Source organism: Staurois parvus, unplaced genomic scaffold (assembly GCF_062004578.1).
Source record: "Staurois parvus isolate SC_StPar_1 unplaced genomic scaffold, SC_StPar_1.0 ptg001227l, whole genome shotgun sequence".
In the NCBI taxonomy this organism is placed as follows: domain Eukaryota; kingdom Metazoa; phylum Chordata; class Amphibia; order Anura; family Ranidae; genus Staurois; species Staurois parvus.
Window position 1 is genome coordinate 887,705 of NW_028319023.1, and position 23,995 is coordinate 911,699.

Sequence of the window (23,995 nt, forward strand, 5' to 3'; positions counted from 1 at the left end):
ATACTTGGCCACGGAATCACTTTGCCCCGTTCTTCTTCAGAAATGCAAACAGTGGCCTTAGATGTGTGTTTTGGATCATTGTCATGTTGGAAAGGTGCACAACGACCGAGGGCACGGAGTGATGGGAGCATCTTCTCCTTCAATATAGAGCAGTTCATCTGTGAATTCATGACACCATCAATGAAATTCAGCTCCCTGACACCAGCAGCACTCATGCAGCCCCACAGGAGGACACTGCCACCACCATGTTTCACTGTAGGCACCATGCATTTTCCTTTGTACTCCTCACCTTTGTGACACCATACAGTTTTAAAGCCATCAGTTCCAAAAACATTTATCTTGGTGTCATCACTCCAGAGTACAGAGTGCCAGTAATCTCCTTATTTTCCAGCATGGGCTCTGGCAAATTTTAGGCGGGCTTTTTTGTGCATGGACTGTAGAAGAGGCTTCCTTCATGGACAACACCCATGCATGCCATTCCTCTGCAGTGTACTCTGTATTGTGTCACGGGAAACAATCACCCCAGTTTGGCTTTCTACTTCTTTAGCTAACTACAGTGAACTTGCGTGGCAATTTTTTAAAAAACCTCCCATCAGAAGATGCTCCTGTCGAGGTGTTTACTTCCGTGGATGGCCTGGACGTCTCTGTGAGATGGTTGCAGTTCCATCTTTGTTAAATTTTTATATCACTTTTGCTCTAGTATTCTGACTGATAAGTAAAGCTTTGCTGATCTTCTTGTAGCCTTCACCTTTCTTGTATAAAGAAATTATTTTCTTTCTCAAGCCTTGTTACATTTCTCTTCCATGTGGTGCCCTCGCTGACAGCATGAAATAAGGCGGGGTTTTCTTTAAGTAACGTCCTTTTATAATCACCTGTCTGCTGGACACCTGTTTAATGAATAATTAGACTCACCTGGAGTTGAATTCTTGTTCATTAGGATTTTGGTGTCTAAAATTTAGCTTTGCTCCTTAGACTTTCATTGGGGTGTGTTCATTTTTGCAACATGGTCTTGGATGAATTTGTTAGAAAAAATACTTTTTTGTGTGTGCAAATGAATAAATCTTGTCTGCAATCAATTGTCAGCATTTGTGGGAGGAATTTGCAGTATAGTACCCCAGAGAAATGTGGATTCTGAAAGGAAAGTAACTTCCCAAACAGGAGGGACCAAGCCAAGCCAAGCTGAAAGATCCCAGTCCCTATAAAGTGTGCGTTTCACATTACATCCACCAATCAAAAATTTGTACAAATTCACTGGTTTATGAATATTCATTAACTTAACAGATTTGTATTATATACTGAATGTGCCAGGTCTGTCATGTATCAGGAGGCGGGGCTGTGACACACAGAAATAATTTGCGTCTCAGGATATACACTATACTGCCAAAAGTATTGTCCCCGCCCTCCAAATCATGTGATTCAGGTGTTCCAATCCCCTCAATGGACACAGGTGTATAGAATCAAGCCCCTAGGCATGCAGACTGCTTCTACAAACATTGGTGAAAGAATGGGTCTCTCTCAGGAGCTCAGTGACTCCACGCATGGTCCCGTGATAGGTGGCCACCTGTGCAATAAGTCCATCCGTGACATTTCCTGGCTCAGCCACCCAGTGGTAGGCCATGTCACATGACCGGGTGGGGTCAGCGCATGCTGAAGCGCACAGTTCACAGAAGTCACCAACTCTCTGCAGAGTCTATAGCTAAAGACCTCCAAACTTGGTGTGACCTTCAGATGAGCACAACAACAGTGCGTAGAGAGCTTCATGGAATGGGTTTCCATGGCCGAGCAGCTGCATCCAAGCCTTCCATCACCAAGTGCAATGCAAAGCGTTGGATGCCGTGGTGTAAAGCACGCCGCCACTGGACTGTAGAGCAGTAGAGATGTGTTCTCTGAAGGGACCAATCACACTTCTCTGTCTGGCAATCCAATGGTCGTGTCTGAGTTTGACAGTTGCCAGGAGAACGGTACTTGCCTGACTGCATTGTCCAAAGTGTAAAGTTTGGTGGAGAGGGGGATTATGGTGTGGGGTTGTTTCTCAGGGGTTGGGCTTGGCCCCCTAGTTCCAGTGAAGGGAGCTCTTAAGGCATCAGCATACCAAGACATTTTGGACAATTTCATGCTCCCAACTTTGTGGGAAGAGTTTGGAGATGGTCCCTTCCTGTTCCAACATGACTGTGTACCAGTGCACAAAGCAAGGTCCATAAAGACATGGATGAGCCAGTTTGGGGTGGAGGAACTTGACTGTCCTGCACAGAATCCTGACCTCAACCCCATAGAACACCTTTGGGATGAATTAGAGTGGAGATTGCAAGCCAGGCCTCCTCCCCTGACATCAGTTCCTGACCTGGCAAATGTGCTTCTGGAAGAATGGTCCAACCTTCCCATAGACACCCTCCTAAACCTTGTGGACGGCCTTCCCAGAAGAGTTGAAGCTGTTATAGCTGCAAAGGGCGGGGCCAACTCAATATTGAACTCTACGGACATTCAAGTTCCTATGCATGTAAATGCAGGCATCCCAGTACTTTTGGCAATATAGTTTAATTCTCTTACTCTGTAGGGGCTCCTTCACAAGCAGTTGGGTTGAATTTTTTTCTGCTTACAATCCGCTTATCAACACCACTCAAAATGGTTAAAATAGGGAGTGGATGGAAGTACACGGCTCAAAAAAATGAAAAGGAAGACTTTGAAAACACATCAGATCTCAATGGGGACGAATCTTCTGCTGGATCTCTACAGTTGTGTTCAAAATAATAGCAGTGTGTTGAAAAAAGTGAATAAAGCTGAAACTCCTTCTAATCCTTTTATTTCCATCCACACAAATGCATTGGGAACACGACACATTCTATTCCAAATCACAACATGAAGAAAAATACATCAAATTTGTGTTGTTCCTCTAAAAAAATGGAAGAAAAGTGAATATTAGACGGTTCAAAAAAATGGCCGTGTTTGTATTCTTCTTTACAAACTCAAACATTCACTATATAAACTGAGAAATGTTTGAAGATTTTGCTTTCCTTTGAATGACTTCATGAATATTTGGTTGTAGTCGCACTGTTTCTGAGAACTGCTGTACATCTGTGTTGCATGGAGTCCCCCAACTTCTGGCCCCTGTGATCAGGTATTCCAGCCCAGGATGATTGGACCAAATTCCACAGTTCTTCTCTATTTCTTGGTTTTGCCTCAGAAACGGCATTTTTGATGTCACCCCACAAGTTTTCTATTGGATGAAGATCCGGGGATTGGGCTGGCCACTCCATAACGTCCATCTTGTTGGTCTGGAACCAAGATGTTGCACGTTTACTGGTGTGTTTGGGGTCGTTGTCTTGTTGGAACACCCATTTCAAGGGCATTTCCTCTTCAGCATAAGGCAGCATGACCTCTTCAAGTATTCTGATGGATTCAAACTGATCCATGATCCCTGGTATGCGATAAATAGGCCCAACACCGTAGTATGAGAAACATCCCCATATCATGATGCTTGCACCACCATGCTTCACGGTCTTCACAGTGTACTGTGGCTTGAATTCAGTGTTTGGGGGTCGTCTGACAAACTGTCTCCGGCCACTAGACCCAAAAAGAACAATCTTACTTCCATCAGTCCACAAAATGTTGCACCATTTCTCTTTAGGCCGGTCAATGTGCTCTTTGGCAGATTGTATCCTCTTCAGCACGTCTTTTTCCCAACAGTGGGACTTTGCGAGGACTTCTTGCAGATAGCTTGGCTTCACATCGGCATCTTCTAATTGTAACAGTCCTCACAGGGAACGTCACACCTTCTTTCATCTTCCTGGAGCTGATTGTTGGCTGAGTCCGCGCCATTTTGGCTATTCTTCTATCCATTCCAATGGTAGTTTTTCGCTTTCTTCCACGTCTTTCAGGTTTTGGTTGCCATTTTAAAGCATTTGCCATCATTTTAGCTGAGCAGCCGATCATTTTCTGCACTTCTTTATATGTTTTCCCCTCTCCAATCAACTTTTTAATCAAGGTACGCTGTTCTTCTGAACAATGTCTGGAACGACCCATTTTCCTCAGAATTTCAGAGAGAAATGCACTGTAACCAGCATGTCCAACATTTGCTGCCTTCCTTCCTTAAATAAGGGCAATAATTGCCACCTGTTTTTCAAAGAATGAATGACCTCACTAATAGAACTCCACGCTGCTATTATTGTGAACACGCCCCTTTCAATGAGTGATTCAATGACACAGAATCAGCAGCATGCATGTCATGACTGTCGGGTCTGTTGGATTTCTATGACTCTACTACACCTGCTAGGAAATTATTTGCCATGTAGAAATATCATTTCCACCAAAAACAGTGATTGATCCGGTTAGTGATGTCTGACTGCTAGTATTTTCAACACAACTGTATACTGATATAGACGTGGTAGTGTGTTAGGGATGTAAGGATGCCCCATTGTTTGATTGAAATTAAAATTATCAGTCTACAGAGGACTGAATTTAGGCGAGTCCATTTTGCTGAAATGTCATTGCAGCAACTCAAAATGGTCCTCAGTAGTCTTTATGGCCCCCACGTGCTTGTATGCATGCCTGTCAACATGCTTCTGAGATGACGGATGGTGTCCCGGGGTATTTCCTCCCAGATCTGGACCAGGGCATCACTGAGCGCCTGGACAGTCGGAGGTGCAACCTGGCAGCGTCAGCTGGACCAAAACATGCCATCCCAGAGGTGTTCTATTGGATTTAGGTCAGGTGAGCGTGGGGGTCATTCAATAGTATAAATTCCTTCATCCTCCTGGAATTGCCTGCATACTCTTCCCACATGAGGCCGGGTATTGTCATGCACCAGGAGGAATCCAGGACCCACTGCACCAGTGTAGGGTCTGACAATGGGTCCAAGGATTTCATCCCCATACCTAATGGCAGTCAGGGTGCCATTGTCTACCCTGTAGAGTTCTGTGCGTCCCTCCATGGATATGCCTCCCCAGACCATCACTGATCCACCACCAAATCGGTCCTCCTGAACCATGTTACAGGCAGCAGAACGTTCTCCATGGCTTCTCCAGACCCTTTCCCGTCTGTCACATGTGCTCAGGGTGAACCTGCTCTCATCTGTGAAAAGCACAGGGCGCCAGTGGTGGACCTGCCAATGCTGGTGTTCAATGGCAAATGCCAATCCGGCTCTATGGTGATGGGAAGTGAGCACAGGGCCCACTAGAGGACGTCAAGCCACCCTCATGAAGTCTGTTTCTGATTGTTTGGTCGGAGACATTCACACCAGTGGCCTGCTGGAGGTCATTTTGTAGGGCTCTGGCAGGGCTCATCCTGTTCCTCCTTGCATAAAGGAGCAGATACCGGTCCTGCTGATGGGTCAAGTACCTTCTACGACCCTGTCCAGCTCTCCTAGAGTAACTGCCTGTCTCCTGGAATCTCATCCATGCTCTTGAGACTGTTCTGGGAGACACAGCAAACCTTCTGGCAATGGCACGTATTGATGTGCCATCCTGGAAGAGTTGGACTGCCTGTGAACCTCCTGTAGGGTCCAGGTATGGCCTCATGCTTCCAGTAGTAACACTGACCCTAGCCAAATGCAAAACTAGTGAAAAACAGTCAGAAAAGATGAGTAGGGAAAACAAGGTCAGTGGCCTCCACCTGTAAAACCATTCCTGTTTTGGGGGTTGTGTCATTATTGCCCATCTAGTGCACCTGTCACGGTCTGGGTCAGGTTCAGAAACCAGTTGCTACAGCAGTGTAAGGCTTACCTGAAATCAGCAGGGTTGGTACACCAGCGGATCACCCTGATGATGCAGGCTCACCTGAGGTGCGGGGTCTAAGTATTAACCAGTTTTCCCCAGAGCTCCTAATGGTGGAGATGGATTTGGCTGCGTGCTAATACCAGGTCGCAGATCTCAGGATCACCCCACCAGGGAATGAACAAGCTGGAAACCAAAAGCGGATCAAACTGATTAGGGATCAAACAGAAGCAGAGTCAGTCACAAGCCAAGGGTCGGTCACCAATGGTAGTAGATAGGATGAGGCAGAATCGTAGTCAGTAGCAAGCCAAAGGTCGGTAACGAAGATGTAGACAGCAGCAGGAACGGTAAGCAGGATATTGGCTGGGAAGGCACAATAATCTGGCAAGGAGGAAGTGCATGGACATGGCTTTTATAGGAAGTTCATGGGAGGAGCAAGGAGTTCAAGGTTCAAGACAAACAAGGCCAAGGCAGGATCATAAAAAGAATTGTCAAGTGAGCTGTCCAGCATTCCAGGTGGTTCAGTGAGAAGCAACACTGCCTCTCACTGCAGAAGGCCCAGGTTCAATCCCAGGCTCTGACAGCACCTGTTGTTAATTTCATTAACACCAAAGTGTCTGAAACTGATGAACAACCTCCTCTGCTACTTTACCCGAACAGATCAATATCCCAGGAGTTTCATTGACTTGATGCTAGACTTTGATTAAAATGTGTTCCTTTAATTTTTTTTGAGCCGTGTACATATACGGCAGCATTAGCATTGCCACACAAAATTAATGCTGCTTGCAGAGTTCAGCAGGTATTGACGCTTTGTAACCATCCCCATTCACTTCTACTGAAACACACTTTAAATGCACCTCAGACATGGTTGTAAAACATCAAAGTGATCATTTTCCCCTTGTAACTTTGAAAAACAAAATCCTACACGGCATTAGAGGAGCATCATTATTTTTGTAGTTTATTTTTGTATCTTAGTGGTCTTCTCTTCTAGGAATATTATTCATCTACAGTGTTCCTCTGTTCTTTCAGTCCAACAGTAAGGAAGACATCCTGATCGCCACCCAACTACCCATGAGGCAGACGCTGGTCGATTTCTGGGCGCTGGTCTGGGATTATAAATGTACAGTGATGGTGATGATGCAGAGAGCTCAGGACCTGCATGAGGTTAGCATGGACATTACTCCATTGTTACTCATACTCCTTACCATCCCACTGTCCTTCACCATACCACCATCCTGTACCATCCCTCCCTTTACCATCCCACCTTCCATCACCATCTCACAGTCCTTCACTATCCCACTGTCCTTCACCATACCACCATCCTGTACCATCCCTCCTTCCTTTACTATCCCACCTTCCGTCACCATCTGACAGTCCTTCACTATCCCACTGTCCTTCACCATCCTACATTCATTCATTATCCCACTGTCCTTCACCATCCGACATTCATTCATTATCCCACTGTCCTTCATCATCCCACCTTCATGCATTATCCCACTGTCCTTCATCATCCCACCTTCATTCATTATCCCACTGTCCTTCATCATCCCACCTTCATTCATTATCCCACTGTCCTTCACTATCCCACTGTCCTTCACCATACCACCATCCTGTACCATACCCCCTTCCTTTACTATCCCACCTTCCTTTACTATCCCACCTTCCTTCACCATCTCACAGTCCTTCACTATCCCACTGTCCTTCACCATACCACCATCCTGTACCATCCCTCCTTCCTTTACTATCCCACCTTCCGTCACCATCTGACAGTCCTTCACTATCCCACTGTCCTTCACCATCCCACTGTCCTTCACCATCCTACATTCATTCATTATCCCACTGTCCTTCACCATCTGACATTCATTCATTATCCCACTGTCCTTCATCATCCCACCTTCATTCATTATCCCACTGTCCTTCATCATCCCACCTTCCTTCATTATCCCACTGTCCTTCATCATCCCACCTTCATTCATTATCCCACTGTCCTTCACTATCCCACTGTCCTTCACCATACCACCATCCTGTACCATCCCCCCTTCCTTTACTATCCCACCTTCCTTCACCATCTCACAGTCCTTCACTATCCCACTGTCCTTCACCATCTCACATTCATTCATTATCCCACTGTCCATCATCTCACCTTCATTCATTATCCCACTGTCCTTCACAATCCTATTTTTTTTCACCATTCCACCATCCTTCCACATCCCGCCATCTTTTACCAACCCACTGTCCATTGCCATCTCACCATCCATTACCAAGTCACCGTTCTTCACCCTCCCACCTTCCTTCACCATCCTACTTTTCTTCCAAGTAAGTGAGATCTCCAACATGGCTATGAAGGACCTTCTGTAGTATCAACAAAGGGGAAAGATGACTCCACCAGCATAGCAACATTTCAGAAAATATTGCACACAATTAGCTTAATATTACTTTGTTATTTTTATCATTTGTACACATGTATTATGGAACCCTGTGGCTTGGGACGAGTATAACCATTTTATCTTCTACAGAACGGTTGCTGTTTCTTCCCACATAAAGGAGAGGCCAGTTACGGGATGTACAAGGTCAGGATGACCTCAAGGACTTCTAGGAATGGATTTACAGGCTTTAAGTTCAGCCTGAGGAAGGCCAAAGAGGTGAGATCAGGGGGCAGCTACCTGGAGGAGCCAATAACCTGGGAAATCTCTATATTCATAGTTACATAGTTAGTCTGGCTGAAAAAAGACACAAGCCCATTGAGTTCAACCATAAAAGGGGGGGGGGGGAGTGTATATCCTTTACCCACAGTTGATCCAGAGGAAGGCAACCCCCCCAGCAAAGCATGATCCAATTTGCTCCTGCAGGAACAAAATTCCTTCCTGATCCCCCGAGAGGCAATCGGATATTCCCTGGATCAACTTTACCTATAAATGTTATATCCAGTTATATTCTGTGTATCCAAGAAAGAATCCAGGACTTTTTGTATAATTAGCAATTTTTTTTACTTTTTAAATGAAGCATCTCGTACAACATACAATACAATTGCAAGGGATAATGGCGGCACGCAGGCAGGTAAAATGATAACAGTGCCTGATGGACAATAATCCTATCAATAGCATATGAAGAGAAAGTTTAGCTCAGAAGAGGCAGCCCTGGATCAGAGATGATACAGGTAATCAGACAGATCTTTGCTAGGCTATCAGTAATATAGACAATATGCCCGTCCACCTCGAAGACAAAGTACTGGATGTGTGTCTTGAAAACAATAATAAACAAAAAGAAGTAGAAAAAGATAGAGAAAGAAAGAAAAGAGAGACCTAGGACTTTCCATTCTCCAGAAGTTACCCGTGTCCACCAGCTGGGAGAGACCTATCCAGGACTTTTTTAAAGCAATCCACTGAGCTGGCCAGAACCAACTCTTGAGGGAGTCTATTCCACATGCTCACAGCTCTTACTGTGAAGAAGCCTTTCCATATTTGGATATTAAATCTCTTTTCCTCCAGATGTAGAGAGCGCCCCCTTGTCCTCTGTGATCACCTCAGGGTGAATAGCTCTACACTGAGTTCACTATATGAACCACTGATGTATTTATACATAGAGATCATATCCCCCCTTATGTATTATACATGGAGATCATATCCCCCCTTATGTATTATACATGGAGATCATATCCCCCCTTATGTATTATACATGGAGATCATATCCCCCCTTATGTATTAAACATGGAGATCATATCCCCCTTATGTATTATACATGGAGATCATATCCCCCCTTATGTATTATACATGGAGATCATATCCCCCCCTTATGTATTATATATGGAGATCATATCCCCCTTATGTATTAAACATGGAGATCATATCCCCCTTATGTATTATACATGGAGATCATATCCCCCCTTATGTATTATACCTGGTGATCATATCCCCCCTTATGTATTATACATGGAGATCATATCCCCCCTTATGTATTATACATGGAGATCATATCCCCCCTTATGTATTATACATGGAGATCATATCCCCCCTTATGTATTATACATGGAGATCATATCCCCCCTTATGTATTATACATGGAGATCATATCCCCCCTTATGTATTATACATGGAGATCATATCTCCCCCTTATGTATTATACATGGAGATCCTATCCCCCCTTATGTATTATACATGGAGATCATATCCCCCCTTATGTATTGTACATGGAGATCATATCTCCCCTTATGTATTATACATGGAGATCATATCCCCCCTTATTTATTATACATGGAGATCATATCCCCCTTATGTATTATACATGGAGATCATATCCCCCTTATGTATTATACATGGAGATCATATCCCCCTTATGTATTATACATGGAGATCATATCCCCCCTTATGTATTATACATGGTGATCATATCCCCCTTATGTATTATACATGGTGATCATATCCCCCTTATGTATTATACATGGAGATCATATCCCCCCCCTTATGTATTATACATGGAGATTATATCTCCCCCTTATGTATTGTACATGGAGATCATATCTCCCCCTTATGTATTATACATGGAGATCATATCTCCCCCTTATGTATTGTACATGGAGATCATATCTCCCCCTTATGTATTATACATGGTGATCATATCCCCCCTTATGTATTATACATGGAGATCATATCCCCCCTTATGTATTCTACATGGTGATCATATCCCCCCTTATGTATTATACATGGAGATCATATCCCCCCTTATGTATTCTACATGGTGATCATATCCCCCCTTATGTATTATACATGGAGATCATATCCCCCCTTATGTATTATACATGGAGATCAAATCCCCCCCTTATTTATTATACATGGAGATCATATCCCCCCTTATGTATTATACATGGAGATCATATCCCCCCCCCTTCATGTATTATACATGGAGATCATATCCCCCTTATGTATTATACATGGTGATCATATCCCCCCTTATGTATTATACATGGAGATCATATCCCCCCTTATGTATTATACATGGAGATCATATCCCCCCCTTATGTATTATACATGGAGATCATATCCCCCCTTATGTAGTAAACATGGAGATCATATCCCCCCTTATGTATTAAACATGGAGATCATATCCCCCTTATGTATTATACATGGTGATCATATCCCCCCTTATGTATTATACCTGGTGATCATATCCCCCCTTATGTATTATACATGGAGATCATATCCCCCCTTATGTATTATACATGGAGATCATATCCCCCCTTATGTATTATACATGGAGATCATATCCCCCCTTATGTATTATACATGGAGATCATATCCCCCCTTATGTATTATACATGGAGATCATATCCCCCCCTTATGTATTATACATGGAGATCATATCCCCCCTTATGTATTATACATGGAGATCATATCCCCCCCTATGTATTATACATGGAGATCATATCCCCCCTTATGTATTTTACCTGGTGATCATATCCCCCCTTATGTATTATACATGGAGATCATATCCCCCCCTTATGTATTATACATGGAGATCATATCCCTCCCCCTTATGTATTATACATGGAGATGATATCCCCCTTATGTATTATACATGGTGATCATATCCCCCCTTATGTATTATACATGGAGATCATATCCCTCCCCCTTATGTATTATACATGGAGATGATATCCCCCTTATGTATTATACATGGAGATCATATCCCCCCTTATGTATTATACATGGAGATCATATCCCCCCTTATGTATTATACATGGTGATCATATCCCCCCTTATGTATTATACATGGAGTTCATACCCCCTCCTTATGTATTATACATGGAGATCATATCCCCCCTTAATCTCCTCTTCTCAAGAGAGAATAAATTTGGTTCCTCTAATCTTTCCTCATAGTTGAGCTCCTCCATGCCTCATATCAGTTTAGTTCTTCTCTGTACTTTCTCCAGTTCCCCAATATTCTTTTTTGTAAATCGGAGCCCAAAACTGAGCTGCATATTCCAGATGAGGTCTTACTAATTATCTGTACCGGGGGAAATTATATCTCTCTCTCTGGCTGGAGTCTATACCTCTAGAACCCGCAGCTTGGCATTGCATACTATTATTAAGCTTGTGATCTACCAGAACTCCCAGATCCTTCTCCACCATTGCCCTCCCCTCCCAGATCCTTCTTCACCATTGACCCCCCCAGTTGTACCCCCCTAGTATGTATGATGCATGTATATTCTTAGCCCCCAAGTGCAGAACCTTACATTTATCACCATTAAACCTCCTTGGCCCCATAGTCCCCCAATTACACAGAGCATTGAGATTGGCTTGTAAGTTGGAGACATCCTGTAAGGACGTTATTCCCCGGCACAGCTTGGTGTCATCTGCAAAGACTGAAATGGGATTTATAATATCAGACCCGATATTGTTTATAAATAGATTAAAAAGTAAGGGTCCCAATAATGAACCTTGGGGTACCCCACTAATAACACTGAACCTTGGGGTACCCCACTAATAACACTGAACCTTGGGGTACCCCACTAATAACACTGAACCTTGGGGTACCCCACTAATAACACTGAGCCTTGGGGTACCTCACTAATAACACTGAACCTTGGGGTACCTCACTAACAACACTGAACCATGGGGTACACCACTGACACCCCTAGACCATTCAGAGTATAAATCATTAACCACTACTCTCTGAATACGATCTTTTAGCCAGTTTTCTATCCATTTACATACAGACTTTTCCAGCCCGTAGACTTTACCTTACACATTAGCCGTGTGTGGGGAGCTGTGTCAAATGCTTTTGCAAAATCCAAGTATACCACGTCCACCACCACCCCTCTGTCCATGTATAGCATGTCCACCACCATCCCTCTGCCCAAGTCTACCACATCCACAACCACCCCTTTGTCCAAGTCTACCACGTCCACAGCCACCCCTCTGTCCAGGTTTACCACATCCACAGTCACCCCTCTGTCCAAGTGTGCCACGTCCACAGCCACCCCTCCGTCCACATATACCATGTCCACAATTACCCCTCTGTCCAAGTATACCATGTTCACAGCCACCCCTCTGTCCAGGTATACCATGTTCACAGCCACCCCTCTGTCCAAGTATACCACGTCCACCGCCACCCCTCTGTCCAAGTATACCACGTCCACCGCCATCTCTCTGTCCAAGGTTTTGTTCACCTCCTCATAAAAAGAAATCAGATTTGTTTGACAACTTCTGTCTTTCATGAATCCATGCTGTCTGTTGCCTAAAATATTTTTTCAAGCAAGAACTCCTCTATGTGGTCTTTTATTAAACTCTCCAGTATCTTCCCAACTATAGAAGTTACACTAACAGGTCTATAATTACTTAATAAAGACTTTGACCCCTTTTTAATATTGGCACCAGTTTGGCCTTACGCTAATCCAGTGGTACTATGCAAGTCATTAAAGAGTCTCTAAATTTTGGAAACAATGGCTTTGAAATGACAGAGCTCAATACTTTTAGGCTCTACTTTCTCAGATTGTGTTGTATATTCAATAGCAGGAACAATGGATCTAACAAGTAAGCTCTGTTATCCACAGACCTATGACAACATCCTGGAGGTGAAGCTGTGGTGCTTGGACTCCTGGCCCCTGGACAAACCTCTCCCGAAGAATCCATCAGGCTTCATCAGCCTACTTGGAGAGGTGGAGAAGCACCAGTTGACTGTGCCAGAAAGTCACATCTTGGTGACCTGCCTGTAAGTTCAGCATTTCCTCTGTGGTATGGCGGCTGACTATAAAAATGTACCTTAAATTGTTCCAATATTGGATCATGGCTCATGCAGGGACTGGTGATGTATGATGGGTTGGTGCCGGCCTGGTGAACTGATTTAGGAGGAATTGTTTTGAATTGTGAGTGGAAACTGGAATGCACAGAGGAAGTCCAGACAAACATACAGACTTCATGCCAAGTGTGAATTGAGGACGGGGAGGCCAGGACTAGCACCACAGGACTTAACACAGAACTATAGTACAATTTTTTTTTTAAACAGCAGCTTAAAATGTTAAAGATTACACTGCATATTGCATTGTATGATTTCTACTGTGGGGCTTTAATGCCTTGTGACTCTGCCAATGCCTGCAACCTCCTTCAGCATTCTGACAACAAAAGCTTCATTTGCAGTGAAGTAATTGTATTGTTGTCACCCTGTTGAGCACTGCACCAATATGTAGGCAGTGATGGAGGGTTCTTACCATTGTTACAGGAGAGACCCATTCTCCCCAATGCCAATCAAATATGACCACACCCCCAAGCCTTGTGACTGAGAGCACAGCATGGCCCATGATGGCTGAGAGGAGGAGCAATTGGCATCCCACAGGGGCCTAAAGGCACTCTCTTCATTCCTGGCTATGGTGGCCATAGGAATTCTGTAGCACCTAGGATGATGTCACAAGAGCTACAACAAAAATATTTACAATATCCCTGGAGCCAGTAAGGGGGACAGTACATTTACAATATAAATTAAGACAAGAGGGTTAGTATGCTGTCATATAAAGGGGAAGGGAAGGAAAAGGGATATGTCAAGATGGCGTTGATGGTAAAGGACAGCGGGATGATGAAGAACGGTGGGATGGTGGAGGACATTTCTCATGTTTGGTTGATAGTACCCAATTCTCCCCCAAGAAGATATGCTTGAATTACACTGGGATGATGATGTTGTCCACTCTTGAGGCAGTAATTGTGGGTGGATGAGTTGATAGATAAATGTTCATTTAGCTGTTATGTAGAGGTAGGATAGCATTCCAAAAAGAGATACGTTTTCAGGGAATGGCAAACTCCAACAGAATGGGAGACAGATTGGGGTTTCAGAGGAGTTGTGTCATGAGAACCAGAGAGCACACAGAGACAGATTGCACGGAACCCAACGTGCTTTTATTGGGGAGGTTTTTGGGGCACAGACAACAGTTCCTTTAGTTCACAGATCCACACCAGACACAGCAACACAGTACAGTTCTCTGGAAGGAAATATGGAACAACAGGGGTATGGTAATCCACAGGGTTAGTCCACACAGGAGGCTCCAGACAGGGAAGGGTTAAGTCCAGGCAGGTTCATGAAGAGCAAGGGGTTAAGTCCAGGCAGGGGATAGATCCAGCCAGGCAGATGCACGGGGACAGCAGAAGATTCCTCCACAGTGCAGGGATTCCAGGCAGCACAGACAGTCCGGGAGATGAGGAGGAGGCCGGGGGATGGTCGTATGAGAGAAGCTGGCACTCAGCGCAGCCTTTCCTCACACACGCAGCCAGGAGAACACACGGGGGTTTCCTTGCTCTCTCTTAAGTATAGAGATATGTGCCTTATTGGTAACCGGATACTTCCTGTCGGGTTACCATGGCAATTGACCCTGTCTCCCAGGTCTCCAGACCTGCCCAGGGAGCCCAGGAATTTTTGCATGAGGGGGAAGGGAGGAGGGGGCCTGTTATGGATTCCTTCAGCAGGAGGCCAGACTTTTTATATCCTTTGTGTTTGCACAGCGATGGAGGAAGCCGCTCGGGTCTCTTCTGTGCCGGAATCATACTCTGTGACCAGATCCGCAGTGATGGCTGTCTAGATGTGTCGCAGGCTGTGCGTTCCCTCCGGAGGAGACGCCGCCAGTTCATTCCTGATGTGGTATGTTGGTATTTTAGCACTATTGAGATCAGGGGCGGACTGACAACTCATGGGGCCCCCGGGCAATAGGGGATCATGGGGCCCCTGTGTCCTTGCCCAAACTCAAAAAAGCCTATGAAAAAGGTACCAGGGGCATCTCATGGGGCCCTCTACTGACCCCGGGCCCTTGGGCAGTGCCCAAGTTTCCAAATGGTCAGTCCGCCCCGATTGAGATCTATCACCATTCTATATCCTGTCTCTTCTTCCCAATACACCAGCCCCATGTAGATGACAACTAAAGGGGAAATGAGATTTATTTTATGTATTTATTACAGGTGAGATACTGTAAAATTGTGTGTGTGTGTGTGTGTGTGTGTGTGTGTGTGTGTATATATATATATATATATATATGTGTGTGTGTATAAAACATAGCAAGACCCTGACACTGCAAAAATGGAGGAGAATGTAACAGGATTCACATTAAGGGTTGATACAATGTTCTGGACTATTGTTTCTGAGTGCAGAATGCTGTGTTTTTGTTTTTTTATGGATTCTGTAGTTCTGGATTGGAACCTTCAATTCTGTGTCTAATGCCTGCAGCTTGTCTGAATACACAGGTCTTCAGGGTTATGTACGAAACCTGAGGATAGCTCAGAGCTCCCAGTTCAGGAGGCAGGAGGGTTCACCAATGGGTCAGAGGAGCCCCAGCCAGAAGCCAAGAGACAGGAGGTCTTGTTCCAAGGGTCAGAGTAGCCCCAGCAAGGAGCCAAGAGACAAGAGGTCTCACTCAGGTGTCAGAGAATCCCCATCCAGGAGCCAAGAGACAGGAGGTCTCACCCAAGGGTCAGAGGAACCCCAGACAGGAGCCAAGAGGTCTCACTCAGGTGTCAGAGAAGCCCCAGCCAGGAGCCAAGAGACAGGAGTTCTCACTCATGGGTCAGAAGAACCCCAGACAGGAGCCAAGAGGTCTCACCTAGGGGTCAGAGGAGCATCAGCCAAGAGACAGGAGGTCTCACCCAGGGGTCAGAGGAGCCCCAGCCAGGATCCAAGAGACAGGAGGTCTCACTCAGGTGTCAGAGAAGCCCCAGCTAGGAGCCAAGAGACAGGAGGTCCCACCCAGGGGTCAGAGGAACCTCAGCCAGGAGCCAAGAGATAAGGTCTCACCCAGGGGTCAGGAGTTTCAGCCAGGAACCAAGAGACAGGAGGTCCCACCCAGGGGTCAGGAGTTTCAGCCAGGAACCAAGATACAGGAGGTCCCACCCAGGGGTCAGAGGAGCCCCAGCCAGGAACCAAGAGACAGAAGTTCCCATCCAGGGGTCAGAGGAGCCCCAGCCAGGAGCCAAGAGACAGGAGGTCCCACCCAGGGGGCCAAGGAGCCCCAGCTAGGAGCCAAGAGACAGGAGGTCTTGTCCCAGGGGGCAGAAGTCTCCTTTCAGGGTGTCAGGAGAACCCCTATTCAGAGGCCAGGACAGAGCACTGCAACTAAAGGCTAAGAGAGCCAAGGGAACCAGTAGAGCTGGACAACATAGTCAGAGGAACTGGTAAGAAGAGAAGTGGTGCTGCCAAAAAGGGAGTCAGGTGGTTTGATACTTTCATTTGTTCATATTGATGTGGAAGAACTGATGTCTATGTGAACTTTCCATTTGGTTTAATAAAAGTGGGCTGCCATGCCCTTAATTACAGTTTGGACTGGCACAACTCAATGGAAAAGCATCTGCCACACGAGTATAATCTCCCCACAATATATACTCACCAGCCACTTTATTAGGTCCACTTTGCTAGTATTAGACTGGGCCCCCTTTTTCCTTCAGAACCTCCTTCATTCTTTGTGGCATAGATCCAACAAGGTGTTGGAAACATTCCTCAGAGATTTTGGTCCATATTGACATGATAGCATGATGCAGTTGCTGCAGATTTGTCGGCTGCACATCCATAAACTGTTGATACAAGGCAGGATGGATCCATACTTTCATGTTGTTCGCGCCAAATTCTGACCCTACCATCTGATTGTTACAGCTGAATTCATGACTGATCAGGCAACATTTTTCCAATCTTCTATTGTCCAATTTTGGTGAGCCTGTAGCCTTCGTTTCCTATTCTTAGCTGATAGGAGTGGCACCCAGTGAGGTCCTCTGCAGCTGTAGACCATGTGCTTCAAGATTGGGCAGGTTGTGCATTCAGAGATGGTATTCTATACCTTGGGTGTAACAAGTTGTTATTTGAGTTACTGTTGCTTTCTATCATCTGGAACCAGTCTGTCACGTACCTGATTGGAGACTGAAATGATGAGGTCGGCCTCACTTGTGTCACTAGCCCTGACCCCACTGGAAGTGGAACAGAGGGTGTCTAGGGACCAGGGGGACAAGAGCTCCAGCAGATGTTGTTTGCAGCTCTTGCAGTTGGAGACTTTGGAAGACTGATGAACCTCTGATTCAGGATCAGTAGTGATATGCAGAGCTAGTATGGTAGATCGCCAGGTGTGCACCAGAACAAGGCAGGAAGCTGGGATAGGAGACAGGAGCAATGTCATAGGAATAGCCGGGGTCATCAACGGACGGACAGCGAGGTACCAAATCAGAAGCAAGCCAAAGTCAGGAGCAGAGGCGAAGTCAGTAACCAGTATCAAGCAGAAGAGTAATCAAGAGTCAGGTCAGCAACAAGCCGGGTCAGTAGCAAGGAAATCACACACAGGAACGAGCAGGAAATGGGGAACAGCTGAAGACCAGTCAGCAGTCAGCACAGGCAGAGGCACCTTTTAAATAGTTCATCTGGCGCCAATCTTCACCGTGCGTGATCGTGCATTTCTGTGCACATGCGCACATCTCCTCACCAGCCGTCTCACGGGAATTCCCTTACACAGTCTGCGCATTCTCCTCTGACATCAACAAGGCATTTTCCTCCACACAACTGCTGCTCACTGAATATTTTCTCTTTTTCGGACCATTCTCGGTAGAGATGGTTGTGCGTGAAAATCCCAGTAGATCAGCAATTTTTTAAATACTCAGATCAGCCCGTCTGGCACTAACATTAATGCTACATTCAAAGCCAATTAAATCCCCATTCTGATAGTCAGTTTGAACATCAGCAAGTCGTCTTCACCACATCTGCATGCCTAAATGCATTGAGTTGCTGCCATGTGATTGGCTAATTAGCAATTTGTGTTACCAAGCAATTGAACAGGCGGACATAATAAAGTGGCCGGCGAGTGAATATATTGTGATATTATGGTGACCTTGAGTTGATGGGCTCCAGGGTTCTTATGCCATGTGGAGGAAACTGAATGTTTGGTTTCCTCAGAGATTGATAGAACTTGGTATGAGGTAGAGAGGGTGGAGGCTTTGAAGGACTTGAAATGGATGAATTCTCCGATCCTGGGTCCATGTTTTACCAGAACTCATGTACTGTAAGTGTAGCCCTTTTAGTATAGTTGCTAGCAACAGTTCAGAGCTCCTTCCTCCCTCTGGATCAGCCAAAGGTGCAGGTATGGCCAGAGGGTTTGTTGCAAAAGGTTTTTAATGCAATAAGTTACAAAGGAGCATTTGCCAATTCCATTGTAAAACTGCAAAACAATACAGCCTTATATTTCACATTGGGTTTACAGTACAACAATAAAACGCCAAGAACAGTCCCCACAATCAGAGATTCTGCTGTTACACCAATTGACCCAGTGTTTCTATCATTTCTCAAAGTGCTCGGGGACAGAGATTTTTCATTAGCAATAGTTGACTCTCATTAGAGCAGTAGCTTTTGACACATTTGGTGCCAGCTGTGTTCTCCAGAGTTTCAGCACCGTGATGCATAGAACGTTCGACAGTCCGTAAAGGTAAGGGTAACATTTTCTGGTATATGAATTTTCTTCTAAATAAAATTGGGCAAGAAAATCCTAAATGGAAAATTTGGTATGGTGACTGTGTCCTTATGTAGCACTACCCCCTTAGGGATTTCTGATGAATTGGGTCTCCCTATAGTCCTGCACAGCCAGTCATTCAGCATTTTCTGCACAAGCTTTCATCTGGAGACAGAAATAAGGCTTTGTTTTTGTTGTTTTATTTGCTGTTTTATTGAGGGGATTAGAACTTGGATAGGGTAAGAGGGGTATAGAGTGCCCAAGGGAATCTGAGGATAACTTCCTGAACTATTCACAAGTCTCTGTTGGAGTGCTAGCCAGCAGCTTCTAGTTGAAATACCCCAGACCCTAAATGAACTCCTCTTACCCAGCAATCTGAAGCCTTACTTACTGAGCAGGGGATCTGGCTCCTGTTCATTTAAAGTAGGCGCACAGTCACTAGAAGGGGGCTAATCTGGTTTCCCACCAGAGTGCTCCTTCCTTTATCCTCCCAGGGGCTGTAGGTACTCACTCAGATCTTCTCCTGTACAGCTTGTGGAATGGCTGCTGCTACTAGTCCTATTAGCTGGGCTGCTCCATCCCTGCCGTACAGGTGGTCCTTGCTCAGGGGGTTAGTGAGTACCGAGTTTTCCTCCTTTCCAGCTCCAGGCTTGCAGGCAGGCCCCATCCCACTAGGTCTCCTTACAGCCTTCCCCCTTCAGCCTTTCCTTCTTCCACCTGACTCTCTCCCTACCACACCTGCTACTGAGCAGCCTCTAACACTTTTAAGGAAGTCCCAGCCCCTTGTCAAGCCTTCTGTTGAGGATTGGCTGAGGTCTCTCAATAGTGCAGCCAGCCTGAGATCCATCCACTGCCTCCAAGACCTTCCTCTGAAAAACTCTGAGCAGGGGGAAATTCCAGAGGGGATAGCCTGCAGGGTCTCTCAGCCCTGACCACAATTTAACCCCTCTGGCTATCACACCTGAGCTGCTAACCTGCTCCTCACTAACCATTAGGGTCTAGCTCCCCCTAGCTAAACTAGGAGGGCGCTACACTTAGAAGCACCACACTTGAACTAATTTCCTAATATACTAGTGTAATTTTTTTCCTGACTGCACCTTTGGCCATACATGCTCAGCTCAGTATGCCTTGGAGTTACATAATCCTAACCTGGCTATTCAAGAAGACCTCTTTGAAGATCTGACCTTTCAGGAATTGCCTGATGGTAGACAGATTAGGAGATAGTCAGACAGACTGATAGAGGTAGAGGGTTCCAGAGGATGGGAGAGGCTCTGGATAGATCAGGGTAGGGAATTCCAGAACAAAGGAGAGGCTCTAGAGAAGTTACAGAGGTGAGCATGGAAGGACGTGACAAGGGAGGAGCAGGAGGTCTTGAGAGCAGTGAAGAGGACAGTTAAGGTGAAATTGTGAGATGAGGTTGGTGATGCAACTCAGGAAAGAGTTGCAGATGGCTTTGTATGTTGTAGTCAGTAATTTGAATTGTATCCATTGGGTAAACAGAAGCCAGTGGAGGAATTGGCAGAGGGTGGGGACACTGAATGGAAGCCAGTGGAGGGATCAGTAGAGAGGGGTGGAGAACACTGAATGAAAGCCAGTGGAGGGATTGGCAGAGAAGTGTGGTGAACACTGAATGGAAGCCAGTGGAGGGGTTGGCAGAGAGGGATGGAGGACACTGAATGGAAGCCACTGGAAGGATTGGCAGAGAGGGGTGGAGGACACTGAATGGAAGCCAGTGGAGGGGTTGGCAGAGAGGGATGGAGGACACTGAGTGGATGCCAGTGGATGGATTGGCAGAGAGGGGTGGATGATACTGAATGGAGGCCAGTGGAGGGATTGGCAGAGAGGGGTGGAGGACACTGAATGGAAGCCAGTGGAGGGGTTGGCAGAGAGGGGTGGAGGACACTGAGTGGATGCCAGTGGATGGATTGGCAGAGAGGGGTGGTGGACGTTGAATGGAGGCCAGTGGAGAGATTGGCAGAGAGGGGTGGTGGACGCTGAATGGAGGCCAGTTGAGGGGTGGTGGACACTGAATGGAAGCCAGTGGAGGGATTAGCAAATAGGGGTCATGGACACTGAAGAGAAGCCAGTGTAGGGATTAGTAAATAGGGGTCGTGGACACTGACTAGAAGCCAGTGGAGGGATTAGTAAATAGGGGTCGTGGACATTGAATAGAAGCCAGTGGAGGGATTAGTAAATAGGGGTCAAGGACACTGAAGAGAAGCCAGTGGAGGGATTAGTAAAAAGGGATCGTGGACACTACATAGAAGACAGTGGAGGGATTGGAAGAGAGTGGTGGAGAACACTGAATGGAAGCCAGTGGAAGGATTGGAAGAGAGGGGTGGAGAACACTGTGTGGAAGGATTGGTAGAGAGGAATGAAGGACACTGAATGGAAGTCAATGGAGGGATTGGTAGAGAGGGATGGAGGCATGGAGGACACTGAGTGGAAGCCAATGGAGAGATTGGCAGAGGGGTGGAGGACACTGAGTGGAGTCCAGTGGAGGGATTGGTAAATAGGGGTCGTGGACACTGAATAGAAGCCAGTAGAGGGATTGGCAGAGAGGGGTGGAGGTCAATGGGCGGTTGGTAAGATGCATAAGTCTGGTAGCAGCACTCATAATAGACTGAAGGGGGATAGTTTGTGTAGAGGTAGGCCAACGAGGAGGACATTCTAATTGTCAAGGCAAGTGATAAGGATGTCCATTATTATCTCGGTGGTGTCATTGGTTAAGCAGGGTGGATGTTGGAAATGTAGAGTTCAGCAGAGTCTAGTTCCATTTTAATACCATAATGTGACTGTAACAGGGGCGGACTGACCATTTGGAAACTCGGGCACTGCCCCAGGGCCTGGGGTCAGTAGGGGCCCCATGAGATGCCCCTGGTACCTTTTTCATAGACTTTTTTGAGTTTGGGCAAGGACACAGGGGCCCCATGATCCCCTATTGCCCGGAGGCCCCATGAGTTGTCAGTCCGCCCCTGGACTGTAAATAAGTGTTCTTTCCTCTTTCTGCAGGAACAATACTCCTTCTGCTACACCCTGGCTCAGAGTTATCTGGATTCATTTGAAACCTACGGGAACTTCAAATAATGAATAATCCCTAAATAATAAACCTGTTATCCAGGGACATCCCCAGCCATGGAACCAGCAGAATCCAGCCAGGAACCCGGCTCAATGAAATTCCAAATTATGGACAGAACTGGACATGCCATCAATGCATTCTGGGTCTCTGCATGGTGGTCCACATGGGACCCATCGAAGGATAAGAGGGGGAGTACAGGATGAAGGGGGACGTGCCTTCACACTAAAGAGCTTTTGGACCTTTCTGTAAATTACGCAGCTCACAATATAGAGACTTAACTGTAAAAAAAGGGATCTATGCATTAATTTGATTTTTTTTTATGTGTTCTATATGTAAATCTTTTTTTTTGTAAAGTTCTGTGCAGACTTTTGGGGCAATATAAATCCTGCATAATAATTATATCAATAATAAACACTGTGATTATTCCAGTGATAAGTTTTATGAATGTGTGTCAGTGCCGACACCTTGTTTCCATGGATAGTTTGTAATTCTGTATCATTGTTTCTGGTGGTTCTACACAGTGATTGCACTTTGCTGTTTCCCTCAATGACAGCAAGTCTTACCATCAGCTCCGACAGCCAACAAATGATTAGTCTTCACCATACAGTGAGGGGGAGAAACTACAAACCCGGATATGTAATAAAATATAAATTGTCTATTTAAGTAACAAAATTCCATTTGGCCATTGTATATACAGTGAGGAACAGAAGTATTTGAACCCCCTGCGATTTTGTAAGTTCTCCCACTTAGAAATCATGGAGGGTCTGAAATTCACATTGTAGGACATTCCCACTCTGAGGACAGAATTAAAAAAAAAATTCAGGAAATCACATTGTATGATTTGTAAAGAATGTATTTGTCTCGCACGGCTGAACATACTGTAAGTATTTGAACACCTAAGAAACAGCAAGAATTCTGGCTCTCAAAGACCTGTTACTGCGCCTTTTAAAAAGTCCACCTCTACTCCACTCATTCATCTCACTTAGTAGCACCTGTCTGAGCTCTTTAAAGACACCTGTCCACCCCACAGTCAGTCAGACGCCAACTACTACCATGGGCAAGACCAAAAGACACCAGAGACAAAATTGTGGACCTCCACAAGGCTGGAAAGGGCTACGGGGCAATTGCCAAGCAGCTTGGTGAAAATAGATCAACTCTTGGAGCAATTGTTAGAAAATGGAAGAGGCTAAAGACGACTGTCAGTCTCCCTCGGACTGGGGCTCCATGCAAGATGTCACCTCGTGGGGTATCACTGATGATAAGAAAGGTGAGGAATCAGCCCAGAACTACAAGGGAGGAGCTGGTCAATGACATGAAGAGAGCTGGGGCCACAGTTTCAAAGGTCACTGTCGGTAGAACACTACGCCGTCATGGTTTCAAATCATGCATTGCACGGAAGGTTCCCCTGCTCCAGTCATCACATGTCCAGGCCCGTCTGAAGGTTCCCCTGCTCCAGTCATCACATGTCCAGGCCCGTCTGAAGGTTGCCAATGACCATCTGGATGATCCAGAGGAGGCATGGGAGAAAGTCATGTGGTCAGATGAGACCAAAGTAGAACTTTTTGGTCTAAACTTCACTTGTCGTGTTTGGAGGAAAAAGAAGGATGAGTTGCATCCCAAGAACACCATCCCTACTGTGAAGCATGGGGGTGGTAACATCATGCTTTGGGGGTGCTTTTCTGTGAAGGGGACAGGACGACTGCACTGTATTGAGGAGAGGATGAATGGGGCCATTTATTGTGAGATTTTGAGCAACAACCTCCT

At 45.7% G+C, this 23,995-nt stretch overlaps 1 protein-coding gene across 1 annotated transcript in view; it reads left to right on the plus strand.

Annotated features, from left to right (window-relative positions):
• The window catches only part of LOC149438009 (receptor-type tyrosine-protein phosphatase U-like), a 45,390-nt gene extending 22,533 nt beyond the window's left edge, over positions 1–22,857 (plus strand). The window contains exons 8-12 of the mRNA XM_089660350.1: positions 6,738–6,872; positions 8,225–8,350; positions 13,258–13,415; positions 15,191–15,326; positions 22,165–22,857. Of these exons, the coding sequence (XP_089516476.1) occupies positions 6,738–6,872; positions 8,225–8,350; positions 13,258–13,415; positions 15,191–15,326; positions 22,165–22,239 (630 nt within the window). The 3' untranslated portion in view covers positions 22,240–22,857. The remainder of the gene's footprint in view (positions 1–6,737; positions 6,873–8,224; positions 8,351–13,257; positions 13,416–15,190; positions 15,327–22,164) is intronic.
• Positions 22,858–23,995: the final 1,138 nt, after the last annotated feature.